This window comes from Aristolochia californica, unplaced genomic scaffold (genome assembly GCF_029961685.1).
Source record: "Aristolochia californica isolate CCGP_79_NKW_82.1479 unplaced genomic scaffold, dmAriCali1.0.hap1 SCAF_3, whole genome shotgun sequence".
Classification (NCBI taxonomy): domain Eukaryota; kingdom Viridiplantae; phylum Streptophyta; class Magnoliopsida; order Piperales; family Aristolochiaceae; genus Aristolochia; species Aristolochia californica.
This window is the reverse complement of record NW_027181992.1, coordinates 43,197,010-43,211,495: the sequence shown is the minus strand read 5'-3', so window position 1 is coordinate 43,211,495 and position 14,486 is coordinate 43,197,010. Positions and strand designations below refer to the sequence as shown.

At 35.1% G+C, this 14,486-nt stretch overlaps 1 protein-coding gene across 3 annotated transcripts; it reads right to left on the bottom strand.

Moving 5' to 3' along the window:
- On the bottom strand, positions 1-6,991 carry LOC137959832 (U1 small nuclear ribonucleoprotein C). 3 transcript variants are annotated; one of them, XM_068807213.1, is made up of 7 exons: positions 6,913-6,991; positions 6,056-6,122; positions 5,924-5,966; positions 3,503-3,544; positions 2,245-2,506; positions 1,209-1,472; positions 1-306 (listed from the first exon to the last, which is right to left on the bottom strand). In XM_068807213.1, exons 2-6 carry the CDS (start codon positions 6,061-6,063, stop codon positions 1,225-1,227), a joined length of 603 nt encoding a protein of 200 aa, XP_068663314.1. In that variant the 5' UTR covers positions 6,064-6,122; positions 6,913-6,991; the 3' UTR covers positions 1-306; positions 1,209-1,224. The 3 variants fall into 3 exon arrangements, with proteins under 3 accessions (XP_068663314.1, XP_068663312.1, XP_068663313.1); XM_068807211.1 differs by having other exon boundaries at positions 4-298; XM_068807212.1 differs by lacking the exon at positions 6,913-6,991 and adding an exon at positions 6,373-6,598 and having other exon boundaries at positions 5-298.
- Positions 6,992-14,486: the final 7,495 nt, after the last annotated feature.

Sequence of the window (14,486 nt, the reverse complement as noted above, 5' to 3'; positions counted from 1 at the left end):
GTATATACTACAATGACAAAACTAAAGACTAATCAATATAAGCTTAACCAGGTTTGTCTTTCGGAAACGTTAGCATTGATCAGATAATGAATTCAAACATCTAAAGCATGAAACTATCTCGAAGTTTGCACTAGCGATACAACTCTTAGGGCACTTAAGAGCACCAATTACGGGTTTAATGTCTCCAGCCCAATATTCCTACAACATATGCTGCATAGACCTGTCAAGAAATGCTAAACTTTACAATATTTGGAGCCGTCCATGACATAACCTGTATGATAGGCAAACGGGGCTTGGCCTGCAATGCTATACAAGAATTAGAGCCGTCCATGCAATAACCTGTAATGCTTAGACGAATGAATCACAATATTACTCTTTTTCTCATTTTATGGTTTTAAAGCATTTGAAAAACAAAAGGTCCGCTCAAAGTTTTAAAATCAAAGATCACAACTATGTTTACATGCTAATCCATGTTCTCCTCGAGGAGATCCAAACAGAAAAATTCTAGTTTAATGGATTTCCTCTTACAAGAAATCAAAGAGTGCAGGAGGTTGATATGTATTTTCCTACAGAAAGTTTCAATGGATCCATTGGAATATTAATAATTGAAGTCACCTCCCAGGTTTTGAATCTCATAGCATACACCACTAGCCATCTTTTTATGTTAAATATGATTAAAAAAAAAAGACCCACAATCTAATACTCAATAAAAAAGTCCTGAAAAAATGGTATAGAAGCCACTTCTTACCCCTTACCTCCCTCGGAAAGCAGGGAGAGGAGAATGGGTTGGGAAACTCTACCCTACCCCTTCTGTTAAAAATGATAAAATTTACTTTAATAAAAAACAGATAAACATACCCTTGTCTGACACCAAGCAAAAAGATATATTGATCTAGAAAAAGAGATGAGAAACCACACCTACCCTTTTCCTGCTCTACAAAGAAGGAAAAGAACCCTCCTCTCTAAGCATTTTTTAACTTGAGGTTCAGACAAATTTCAAAACCATCCAATAACCCGATAAATAAATAAATGATTACTTCTTGTAAACAAATAAACGACTACATTCTAGGTGCACCACTTTTACCATGTAATAAAATTAAATTAAATTAAAAATAAAATCAAAAGGAAAAAAGAAGAAAACGGAAGTAATTTCCTAAAGATTTTTTTAAAGGTTACTTTAGCTATAAACAGAATGGAGAGAAAATTACCTCGGTGAAACTCCAACTATTTATTGGTTTCAGATGTTTGACCGTACATAAAACTATCTTGTGAAGAGCCAACTGTAGACTCTGCAGAGAAACCTCCACTTGTAACAGAAGGATTGGCTTGGAATACCCCTGGTGCACCAGAAGTGGATGTTGCAATGCCTCCAGGTGGATTTAGTGTTGGAGGCCTAGTAAGTCCATTTGCTTGCATAGGTGAAGCACCAGGTGGGCTCACCATTGGTGGCATTGTCGGACCTGGCCCATAACCTGGCAAGCAAGAAAATATCTTTAGTTAGAAGTTACTAAGTAAATATATATACACTAGTCTGAAGGAAACAACTGAAGAAATTCATAATCAGTGGATAGCACCTAGCAACCAAAACAAACGCATAGAGTATTCTGTTCAAGTGACATAACAGTGGGGGTTACTCTACAAAAAAATAGATTGCTTAACAAGAGGATATGGAAATCAAATTTAAGGTGATTCACTTTCTCCAGAAAATGTGATTTTTTGTGTAAATATGAATCCATGTAACTTGTATAATAATCTAATCTTTTCCATTTAAATCTAACGTTTGATATATTATGCCAAATCATTGCACTGAAAACTCCGTAAAGAAAATATAATCGCAACTTTTTGCAGGAGTATCGAGTCTCATTTAGGCTTTAAAAATAGAAAGTGAATTCACTTGGTGAAATGAATTCCAGTGCCTCCTTTCCTTTGAGAATTAAACATAATGTTCAAAACTATAAAGGTCGTGAACATTCCATCAGCTTTCCCTTCACACTGAAAGGCCACTAACTTGACACAAAATTATGCTCATCTGAAACTCCCAATATACTTAAAAGATAAGGTATGCATTCGTATTTACTACACTAATAGTTTTTCACTGATAAATCAAAATTTTCCTTGAACTCTTTCTTTTTATGTTGAAACCCTTTACCTGGTGAGACTTGAACCAGGACCTCACACTAAAAATACACAGAACAATATGAATGTGCATGCCACACAACAAGGGATTGAAGATGTGTTGTATACCTGGAGTACCCATGGGAGGCCGAAGCATAATAGGTGGTCTAATTCCAGGGGCCAATTGTGGGTTCATAGGAAGTTGAGATCCAATAGGCAGCACAGGGAGACGAGGCCCCCGTATATTTGGTGGCAGAGATGCAAGATGTTGGTGAAAAGTAGCTCCAACTTGATATGCAGCCGTCTGTCCAAGATGCTCCTTAATCTTTTGATCAATTAGACTCTGAGTTTGCTGCTCTTCAAACTGCTGATAATAGGAACGAACATTGGCCTGAATCGATGAACCATATCAGCACAAATAACAAGATTAAATTTTTTAAAAAAAGGGCAATCTCAAATCCCAGGAAAATGTTAGGCTACACAAACCCCTTGATTCAAATATGTGTCTCTTTACACAATTGGCCCCACTCCTCATTTCTTCCCCACCTGTCCAGGGGGAAGTGAGAGAAGGTAGCCTCTACGAAAACATGGCAAAAATTCTCTTCTTTCTTTTTTTAAAATAGGTTATTTTCTGTAGACAACAAATGTCTCTGGTAGTTCAAGCTTGGTTGTATCTATCTTTACTCGCCTTGATCCTACTCTTGCTCTTGTTTTGGTGTGAAACATGACTACTTGAAGTCCATCTGCAGCTCTAAGGGGAGACTGAACTCACCAAAAGGGGAGGGCCAGCAGAAGAGAGGGGGCCCTCATCACCCAATGGGTGGAAAGCAGCCCCACCCCCACACTCTTCCCCCACTAGGGCACCTGCCCCCTGGTTTGCCAGCAGAAGAAGAGGGGACGCTTCCCTAGGTGGCAAATGGGGAGGAAGATGCCTGGCCACTCCCTTTCCACTGCGTTCTTCACTGGAAGGGGGAGGAAGCAGACTGGTACCTCTCTCCTCATCACCCAGCAGGGGGAAGGGGTCTACCCTTTCCCTCACCTCCAACATGGGGCCAACAGCACGGGGCAGTGTCCCCTTCCTACCATTGGGCTATGGTGGAATGAGGCACTCTGCTGTCCCCTCCCCCTCCAGTGAGTTGGTGGTGTAAGGGAGCAGACCAGTGGCTCCCTCCCGCTGTGTGACAGGGAGGGAAACAAGCCCCCCCCCCTTACAATAAACAGGCAATATTATTCTTTTATTACAAGAGAGAGAGGGAGAGAGTGTGTTAAGAGAAATGCAAATATGGAATAAAATGGGTGAGAGTGCTTTGAGTAATATAACATTTCTCACGAGGGTGAGAATAATTAAGCCAAAAAATGACAATCACAAGAGTAAAGGTATTGATACCTTGTGCTTGTATCCAGCATTGTGTTGTTTTCTAACAGAAGGCTATAAAGTAAAAATGGAAAAAATAAGTTAGCACAAAAAGAAATCATCAAAAAATCAAAGCAAATAACAAGGATGGGAAAATCAGAAGTGTCATAAAGTTCGAAGCTACTAATTTAGCAAACAAAGAAGTCAGTGAAACTAAGATAAAACCAAAATAAAACAAAATATTATAGAATGTTTATGAGTTTACTGGTGCATAGTGTTTACATGAATGGGGCACATGTGCCACCAAAAAATAATAAATAAATGTCCACATATAAACCTGTGAATGTCATCACAGAAAAGTTATGCCGGTTTTTTTATCAAGCACAACAAAGTTAAAGTATCACTTTACATTTTTTTGCAATAAAAAATTTCTTGACTAAACAGAGAAGTTTTAAATTGACAGAAATGAAGAAAGATCGGTGATTAGACACACTTGTTGTCATTTCAAATAGATATATTAGCTACATCAAGAAGTGGAAGTGATCACTCCTTAGGATCAATCAATAACAAGAGATTATCCCCGGAAAATTATATGGGAATATGACACAAAATGGATTTAACTATCCCAGTTTACCTCTGCCTAGAATGTCATTTTGTACATAAGAAAATGAACAAAAAAGATAACAGACAGACATTTTTTCTAAGAAAAGATGTAACCAAGAATCCAAGATTTTGGAGCTGTTTGGCATTCATTATCAAATAAATTTATATATGTTTCACAAACAAATTATGCTTTATATAATATATGACTTACAGACAGAAAATACTACATGGGTTGTCTTTGGGTTCGTTCTACCCTGCATTTCTCAGTTAATCCAGTCTGCCTTGAAGGTTTCCATGCCCTCCTATACAGTGCTGTTAAAGGCAACATACTCACACTAATTAAGGTGTATGGTTCTTTATCAGTTAGATAGAAATCAGCATTCCTACTGCCAGTTTTCTATCTTTTCATCGTCAGTTTTGAATTTAAGCTTCCCAAATTGAGGAAGATCATTCACAAATCAGTATGGCTTGTATTCCTTGATCTCTCAGGAAGGAGAGACACAAATGGTTTCCAACAATAAATGGTCCTCCTTCAAGGGCATCATCGAAAAGACCAGCCATCACACCTTATTTTGGTTGGGAACTGTAAAGAACTAAGCATCCATCCTGGGGAATTTACATTCAAACAATTGGAGCTAGTTCTCTAAATTAGTTGCAAATCAACCGTTCTCTCTCTCTATCTGAATTATCTGAGAATTGAAGCTGAAACTTATTAGAGAGGTGACTGCAGTCACAACGGACAGAGGTTATCAAGATATTATGGCTTGGCCCCCTCAACTCAATAGTGGCTCTACTGTGGGCTGTCATTAAGCAGATTCTTAGGATGTCATTATGCGGGTTGTCACTAAAGTGGATTCTTTAAATGTCATTAGGTGGTCAGTTATTAAAGCAGATTCTTTGAAAGACATTAGGTGGGCTGAAGGAAATCCTAACCTTCCCCCTGGCAACTTCATCATATAACTCATGAAATTCATGATACTCCTCATGTATAATCTCATGGAATCACATTCCAGGCCAGCAAACTTCCACGTTCATGTGGATCCTTGGCTAGGGATGGTCCCCTCTTGCTATGACCTGGATTCATGATTTAAAAGATATGTCTGAACTGTTCATCACTTTCAAATTCTTTTACAAAAAAATAAAACTCCTCTCATTGTATTTCAAACACCCCCCCCCCCCCCCCCCCCCCCCCAAAAAAAAGAAGAAGAAGAAGAAGAAGAATCAATTACTGAGAAAAGAATCATCAATTGCATAGTTTTCCCAAACACTTTCAGAGACACAAGTTGATCCAACGGAAAAGCACCAAGATAGCGACTTCCCAAAAAAATTAAAATCAAGAATCCATTTATCTAATATTACAAAATGCAAATTCTAGTGAAATTTCTCAGAGAGCCAATGAATTAGGTGAGTACCTGGTGGGACAGAACAAAAAAGAATATAGGAAGAGAAACAGAACTATCTATCTATCCAAAAAGTGACTTCAAGATACACAACAGTTGCACAAGAATCCACATTGTGTCTATCCATTTCATAGAAGAAATATAAGAATAGGAAATTTCCCATAAAGTATGAAATTCAACTTGAAATATAGTTGGAGAAATAAAAAGCGGGCTAGCATATTAACAATAAAATTTTGAATACTACAGTAATTATAGATAAACATTCACTGTTTAAGTCATGCTTGATTTAGCAAGCTGCATGCAACCTCACTCAGTCATCATAAAAGCCAAACAGGCTAACTCAGAATGAATCACAAATCAAGCAGTTAAAGTATTACTAGAAGAAGAAAACCAAATAAATGCCAAAGCAACTATATCTAACACAACAACAAAAAAATAGATCATGACTCACAGAGTCGTGCGTCAAATATGTATCGCAGTAGTCACAGTAGTACCTAAATACAAAGGAAAAAAAGTCTCAAACAGTGAACAAAGATTTAGGGGAAATGAGAAAAGATGGCAAGAAATGACATCATTATCATACCGAGGCATTCCGGGAGGAAAAAAATTACGATACACAGTGATGAAGAATCCCAAACAACACGAATCTTCTGCATGGGTAAGAAGCAAAGAATTGCCAAAAAGTGTGAGAGATATCATCCAACAAAGATACATTTATTTACTTCTAGCACTAAGACTTGCTACAAACTTTTATGAATTGCAAATACATCACCAGAAAAAATAAAAAATTCAGAAAAACAGTGAAAATAATCAGATAAAACTTGAGATTGCTCCAAAAAGGTACCGATCTTATTGTATAAATACACTAAAAGAGTTGCAAATACAAATTTGCCAACATACTTGGATGCCCTCTATGACTACTAATTTGGTAAGATTCCCTCAACAGCTCCCTGGAATTCTACGAAAGAATATTTTTACAAGTGTTTAACATTCCCAACGAACTAGAAGAAATAACAATCTCAGATGTTATGATTAAACCAGAGAACAGTGCATAGGTATGCACACATTCATAGAAAGTCTCCTCAAACTGACAATAAAGACGTATCACGAGGAGTTTGAAGCATTTCATGACTGCATCGTCACATGCTACCACCGACGGGATAAATTTAAATTGGACTGAGAAATTAAACACCAACGATATCATTATGACAGAAAAGCGTGTACTCTAAGTGACTTAAAACCCCAGTCCACAGTCGACTGACAGCCCTGGGGCGTCCGGATAAAACAAAACTGGAATTAAGATCTACGAGATATCACACGCTAACACAAGAAAAAAGAAAAAAACAACAGGGTGGCAAAAAAGGAAGAGAGGAAGACAAAGGGAGAAAAGAAACGGAAGAGACGAAACAAACCAAAAGAGAGGAGAAAACGAGAAGTCACCTGTCTGAGAGCAACCGAGTGGCGGAGGATTAGGTGTAAACCAACCGGCGATGGACGACAGAGAAGAATTAGACGGGTTGGTTTTAATGTTAGGGCTCGAGCCGATCGCAGATATATGAATGGCATTAGTCGTAAAACAACTAAACTCCAAATGCCTTCAATATTGGACTAGAAACTAGAGAAGCCTCCTAAGTTCACTTGACTTGTCCAATGTGGTCCTCTCATTTTTTGTAAAATAAAATTTATTTATTTATTTATATTTTGGATCAAGTCAAGCTTTTAAGGTTAATCCTGCATAAGGTTTTTAAAAGGAAACATTCTCACCACATGGGCAAAATGAGACACATTTCCTGTCCCTTTGTTATCCTAGATTTTTATTTTATTTAGTTGGTTTAGTCAGCAAATTTTGAGTATGATAATAATGTTATGACATTAAATTTTACTAGTAACATATTGAAATATTTTTATAAAAATTACTTAATTTTTAAAATTATATTTATTGATTTATTAGCTATAATAAAAAAATGAAAATAGTGAGACATAAAAAATATAACATTAAATTAAGTAGAAGAAATATATATGTAAATAATTTATTAAAAATTAAATAAATAATAAGGTTGAAATATATAGTTATTAATTATAAATAATTAATATTACATCAAATGTTCATTAATTAATATAGAAATAAACTTGATTCTAAAATATAATATTAAATAGCAATAGATTGAAGGTCAAAGAAGACAGTATTGTGTAGGATATGTATCTCTGAAAGTGCTTGAGCAAAGACCAACTATATTCTGGAACGGAGAAGTGGAGAACTTTCATACAAAACTCGCCCAAACTGAAGACTTGTCAAAGAGATAGCCTAGAACTTGGTGTTGAGCTTCACATGCCCAACCATGGCCGCTTCTTTGTGAGAAGATGATGTAGAAGTTATCTATAAGTTGCTACGCTTTCTGGAGGTCCACGAAGATGGTAGAAGAGATCTCTAATCATGGGTCTCGTCCCATGTAGAATATTGTTTCAGTTCGATTGTATTGGTGGTCTTTTCATGTGTGTTAGGATAAAATTCAGCAATTTAAGATAGAATAGGAAGTGATAAAACATTAAAATTTAATCCAAAATGGTAAAAGAAGTCACACGAAATCCAAAATTTTGTATTATTTAAAAGTTATAAAACAAGAAAAAAAGGATTGTAAGCCCATTCATCTCTTTGCCTCCGATAATATCCAATATGGTATTAGAATAAGTCAATTAAGATTTGTGGGTTCATTGTTAGAACAAGCAATCGCAGACCTTACTCATTTCTCATGGCCTCCACCAATCACCTATTTGGCCTAATAATCTTGAAAGATACAATGAGATGCATAAAAGGTTACAAAGCATCCAAGTTTTTTGGTGAATTTACTAAAATGGGAATAAGACTTGAGGGGACATTGAGGAATAAAAAGAACATCAGATAGAGGTAAGGAAGAAGGATTTGAAACACCTATCCTTTGAATTTGTGTTTGAGATCCATCGACAATGGAGACTAATCGTAGAGTAGGACAATGGAAGACATTAGAGAGGTTACTTATCTTCCAAGAAAGATTTAGAAGCCTCTAAGTCAATAATCCAAGAAGGAGAAGAGTCACAAAGAAAAGTAGATGACATACCTATAGTGGCCATGGTGGTTGAAGAGGCATTAGGAGTTGTGAAGAGCAAGTTTTTCAACTTCTGGAAGACTTCATAATCCTCTTTAGTAAGGATTTTGTTTCTTTTGAGAGTCAATCTCCTTTGATTCACTTTCTTGATTCATATTTGTCAGTCGATAGTGAAGTTTCCAACACTCATCTCGTTTGTGATTAGAAAGGCCACATTAGGTGCTAGAATTGGATTGTGTGGAATCAAACATAACTCGGGTTATGTTATATTTCCCATGACCTCTTTCACATCTTCTTCATCCTCTTGAAGCATTAGGAGACCCTCTACCTTGATAGAACATGGCAAAAGTCTGTGAGGTGTTGTGATGTTGAGTCCTTAACTCTTCTTTGATCATAACTCTATACATGGCAGCACAAATATCATCAAATGAAGGTTTAGTTGTTGAACAGAGGATTTGAGACTTTGCCACATCTAAATATGGCTTCATATTGGCTAAGAAAATTGCTCCAACCAACTTTTCCCGTTGTTTTCCTTTAATAGCCACATTGGAGGAATATGGTTGAGACAACTTCCAATCTTGCAAGTAACCTCGGAATTTGGCAAAAAAATCATTGAGATTTCTTTCTTGTTTGGTGTTGTACATGGCTTGAAAAATGTCATAAACCTTTCAAGACTATTAGTGATTGAATATATCTTAGCACATGAATCCCAAATAATTTGGGTTGTGCCAAAGTGCACAAAATTATTGACCACACTTTCTTTCATGTTATTAATGAGCCAATTTATGACTAATATTCCTTTTCGAATTCTTCAACCTATGAAACCTCTATTTGACATCTATCCTAGAGTGTTTGGTTGTGTACATATTTTTTCCATGTGGTTTGGTCCTTGGTTGACTAACTTGCTTCTAGATTAGCCACGACTTTGTTTTTGGAATATCCATGAAATAAAAAAGGTTACAAGTGCTATGATCCAAACACCAAAAAAATATATATTTTAGTTTCTGTGACCTTCTTTGAGTATGTTCCTTACTTTTTGTCTTTGTTAGAGTCACTCTTTCCTTTCTCCCACAATTCGACTATTCCTCTTCTTGTTCCTACGATGGATGCTCCAAACTATTAAATTTCTAAAAAAGAGAAATACTTCGCTGACTTGTAGTAATTTGGATACAATGAGCCTTTATTTAAAATAAAAAAATAAGTTAAACCCAATTACAATTAAACTATCCTTATCCCAATTACACCCAAAGTTAAATACTAAAAGGTAAGTCCTAAAACAATTGAACAACTGAACATAAATAAAAGACTAATATAACTAAAACATCTTTAATTGAGACTCTTTTATGAGACCTTCTCCTGTGAGACTCTTGTAAGACTCCACCATATTAATTCTAGCTCTGTGAGACTTCTTACTCTGAGAGTCATGTAGAACTACTTTCATACTTGCTCTTGAACAGTCCCCCTCAAGTTGAAGTGTATAACTTCGACTTGTAATGAAAAGGATTCTAAATATTCAATCTTCATTGGCTCAAAACTTTTCATAGATGTCAAATCTTCATCTTTTGTTTTCTCTCTTTCTTGAATATTTTGGTCACATAAAAATTACCACAACTTGTGGAACAAAATACCTATTTTTGTACTTCTTCTACTTCTCCCCTTCAAGCTCGAGATAAAAACGACATAGAGACCCAGCTTGGACAAAACATAATATGGGAGAATAAAATCATTCTTAGTTGTACGACAAAGCTAAATACACCAGTCAAAGTAGTCATAGTCTGAAACACAGTCCCCTCAACTTTAAAGGCGAAAAAATGACCCAACTTTAAGACACAACAAAGTGACTACTCATTTTTTTAAGGGTAGCACAAACACAAATCACCTCGTGGGTGAAGAATAAAATATTTGACTTGAGTTGGATGTTGGGCGTATTTCTATACTTTTTAAGTAGTGGGTCTAGGCATTGTTCTGAAGTGATGAAAACATAAGATAATAAACTAAAGAAATACTAGGGGAAAACAACTTTAACCCCAAAGAGACGACTATGCAACACTCATATATCCAAACGAATCTTGAAAGTGACCTTTAAAAAAACTAGGGGAGACTATAATGGTAGAAATTAATAAATTTACCAAGTGTAACTTTTAGGGGGTGACCACAATTTTTTGGAGATGACAATGAGAAAGATACTCCAATTAACAAAAATGCAAAAAATTAAAAACAACATCAAAGCAGGATTCCTTGAATAAGCACATCATGGAATGATTAAGACTGACCAAAAATTTGTTATTAGAAGAGATATTTTCTTAAAAAACTAGGACTCTATGAGAAAAGGAAACTTAATTCACATCAATGCAAGGAGAGATAATAGGAGAGAAAATAGGAACAGAAGAGATTTTTGGCAGAATTGACCTTTAATATTTTTTATATCGATATCTCCCACAATATAGCTTATAATCATAAAACGTTTATTGCTAAAGAAACTAGGTTTAAGGAGTTTTAACTTGATGCCAAATTTGACATAAAACGCTTCGTTCTTGAATCTTTTATCCACTTGATTTGCTTCTTTTTGTAGCATGAACCTAGTCGACTCCAATAAAAATATCTCCTTACACAGAGATCAAATTGATAAGAAATTTACTCCTTCTAAAAATAGACTTCAATATCATTCATTTAAGTATAATTTTCCTTCATGAAATATAATTATTTTGAGAGGACGAATCTAATAGATTTTAGATTTTGCAATTTGGCTGCACTGAGTACTCTTTCTTCTTTGGCCTACTTGATCATTGACTCTTTCCATATTGCTATCTACCTCTAGAAAACTCAGATCGAGAATTTGATTTATAGGTTAGAAAATAAACTTACGGATATTTCTTTTGACATATAATTCATCATATAAAGTCTCGTTCTTGATAGCATAACAAGCCTTGAAAATTGAAGTTTTCTACGAATGCTCGATCCTCTCTTGTTGGCTGATATTTTCTGCTTCAAATATCAACTTCTCATTATTGAAAACTCTAATTGTAAAAATTCTTTTTATGTTGGAAAGTAGACTCAAAGATCTTTCCTTCATTATATAAATTGCAATATGAAAAGTTCATTATAGAGGTACAAATATCAAGGAAACAATGATTACTAGGATAGGAAAGAAAGAAAAAGGTAAAATATGAACCTAAACTATTAGATATGATAGACCAGAAAAAGATCACATTATCTCAATGGGTTGACCAAGTCAGCTCATAGAACCAACTATGATACTATATTGAATTTCTGGAAAAGAGAAATACTTCATTGACTTATTGTCATTTGGGTACAATTATAATAGAGGAAACAAGTAGAATCCAGTTACAATTAAACTATCTTTGTCCCAGTTATACCCAAAGTTAAATGCTAAAATATAAGTCCTAGGACAATCTAATAATTGAACATAACTAGAAAACTAACATAATTAAAATGCCTTTAATTGAGATTCTTCTAGGAGACCTACTCCTATGAGACTCCTGTAAAATTCCACCATATTAATTCTGGCTCTGTGAGACTTCTTGTTATGAGAGTCATGTAGGACTCTTCCATACTTGATGTTCAACACCAACTATGTATGACGACATCTAGTGGTTTTCTAAAGATTTCTAAAAAAATAGATCAACACATAAAACATATGATTCTAGATGGTGGTGATGAGGATCCTAGGGAGTCTTTGTTGCTCTCCTAGGATTCTTCTCATGATGTAGCATAGGATAGGAAACCTATACTTTGTCTTAGTATATCTCCTATGACATCTGATAGTTTTGACATACCTAATTTAGATCTTCCACTTTCTTTTAAGTAAGGGAGTTCGTACATGCACTAAAACAGGTACCAATAATCTCATCTCTAAATATGTCTCCTTTGATAATTTATCCTCCTAGTTTCCCTCTTTTGTTACGTTTGGTCCATTGTTTCTATTCCTCGCACTACCTAGGAGGCATTGAAATGTTCAAAGTAGAAGGCAATCATGGATGTTGAAATGGAGGTTTTACTCTCTAGAGGTACATGGAGTTTGTATGACCCTCCTAATGTAGTAATTGTGGGATGTCACGAGGTGTATAACGAAATACAATGTCAATGGATCAATTGAGCATTATAAAACTCGACATATTGCAAAAGGGTATATTACCTAAACTTATAATGTGGATTTTTTTTATACTTTCTCTCTTATGGCATGTCTCAATTCTGTTTGTATCCTTTATTTATGTTCTCGTTAATAATGGATAGTAACTACATCACTCAGACATTAAAAATGTCTTCTTATATAAGAATCTCCAGGAGGATGTCTACATGGAGTAATCCCCTGGGTATGCTGCTTAGGGGGAACTGGTAAAGTGTGCAGATTAAACAAGGCAATTTATGGATTAAAACATAGCAGAAGAGCGTGGTTTGAGAAATTTAGTTATGTAGTAATTGTCTTTGGCTTATCTCGAAGTCATTGTGATCATTGTTTATTTATTTTCAAATGTTCTATTGGAGTTGTGGTGTTGATTTTTTATGTGGATAACATCATCCTATTAGGAAGTGATAAAATGAGGTATTAAATAATAAAACATTATCTAAAACAAAACTTTCAAACAAAAGACCTTGAATTGTTGAAGTATTTTTTGGGTATAGAGGTGGCTCAAGGTAAGAATGGAGTGGTGTTATCTAAGCAAATACATTAAAAATATGTTGTAGGAGTATAGGTTTTAAAGATCAAAAGCAATTGATACCGTTATGGAAAATAACCCAAACCTCCATGATGATCAAAGTCCGGTGATGAAAGATAAGATAGAATATTGATGATTAGTTGGTAAGCTTCTCTATGCTACAATGACTTGGTTTTTTATAATATCCTAAAAAGTCTCATTTCTTAGTTGCACAAAGACATTGACACATCTTAAAGGAGCTCCAAGTTTGGGACTTTTATATAAGTCTCATAGGCACATTAACATTAATGAATACTCAAATACTGATTATGTTGGGTCAAAACTCAATAAGAAGTCTACTTCAAGATATTGCAAATTTATAGGTGACAACCTTGTGAGTTAGGAAAAGTAAAAAGCAAACAATAGTTGTACGATCGATTGCTAAAGCATAATACAAAGTCATAGCCCATACTACTATTGATTAAAGTTGTATTTGTGGACTTGGGAAGACATTCAAGGACCTATGGTGATGAGATGTGATAATCAAGTTACTATCTCCATTACAAATAACTTGGTATTTCTTGTATTTCTTTAAAGGACAGAACATATAGAAGTAAATTGTCATAGTGAAGACCCAACAAAAAAAACGGTATTTCATTAGAAGAGAACATATAGAAGTGAATTGTCACCAAGAATGGTGCCAGGGGAAGCAAAATCTTTAAAAAATTGTTTCATTCACTGTAAATTTAAACTGGTGCAGTAATGGAAAAGGCAAGGACTTGTATCATTTGTATTAAAAAAGAAAGTATTCAAGTCGTTATTGCGTATCCTGCTCATTTCCTTTGTAATTCACTAATTATCATAATCTGCAGCATTCAAACTTGAAGAGTGATTTAGTACACATATAATTCGATCTTGAAGCATTTTGATACAGACAACATTTCGGGTTAGTTGTCCAAATGAAAAAAAAAAAAAGACTTCTTGGGAACTTTCAAATTCACAGATTTTTAATTACAAAATGCCACTACTATGACATGTTTGCAGGCTACTAATTTTTTTCCATTAGAAGACGTAATCCATTTTGTTTGGTTTTTCCTTTCCATTGCAAAGGGATCCGGTTCAGTCGAGTTACATCTAAGCAGGCTCTGTTCAACCATATGTGGCAGTATTTATTCAAGGGAATTTTGTAAGAAATCAGGGTTCGTTTGAAAGAGCTGAAACCATATAATAGATGATCATGACTGCATGAAATAGAAACTTTGTTGTTGAGCTC

Excerpts from the sequence above, each read along its gene's own strand:
- LOC137959832 (XM_068807213.1), bottom strand. Across the intron at positions 3,545-5,923 it reads CATATTTGACGCACGACTCT|CCTTCTGTTAGAAAACAACA; the intron begins GTGAGTCATGAT and ends TTTACTTTATAG. Across the intron at positions 1,473-2,244 it reads GCCTCCCATGGGTACTCCAG|GTTATGGGCCAGGTCCGACA; the intron begins GTATACAACACA and ends CTTGCTTGCCAG.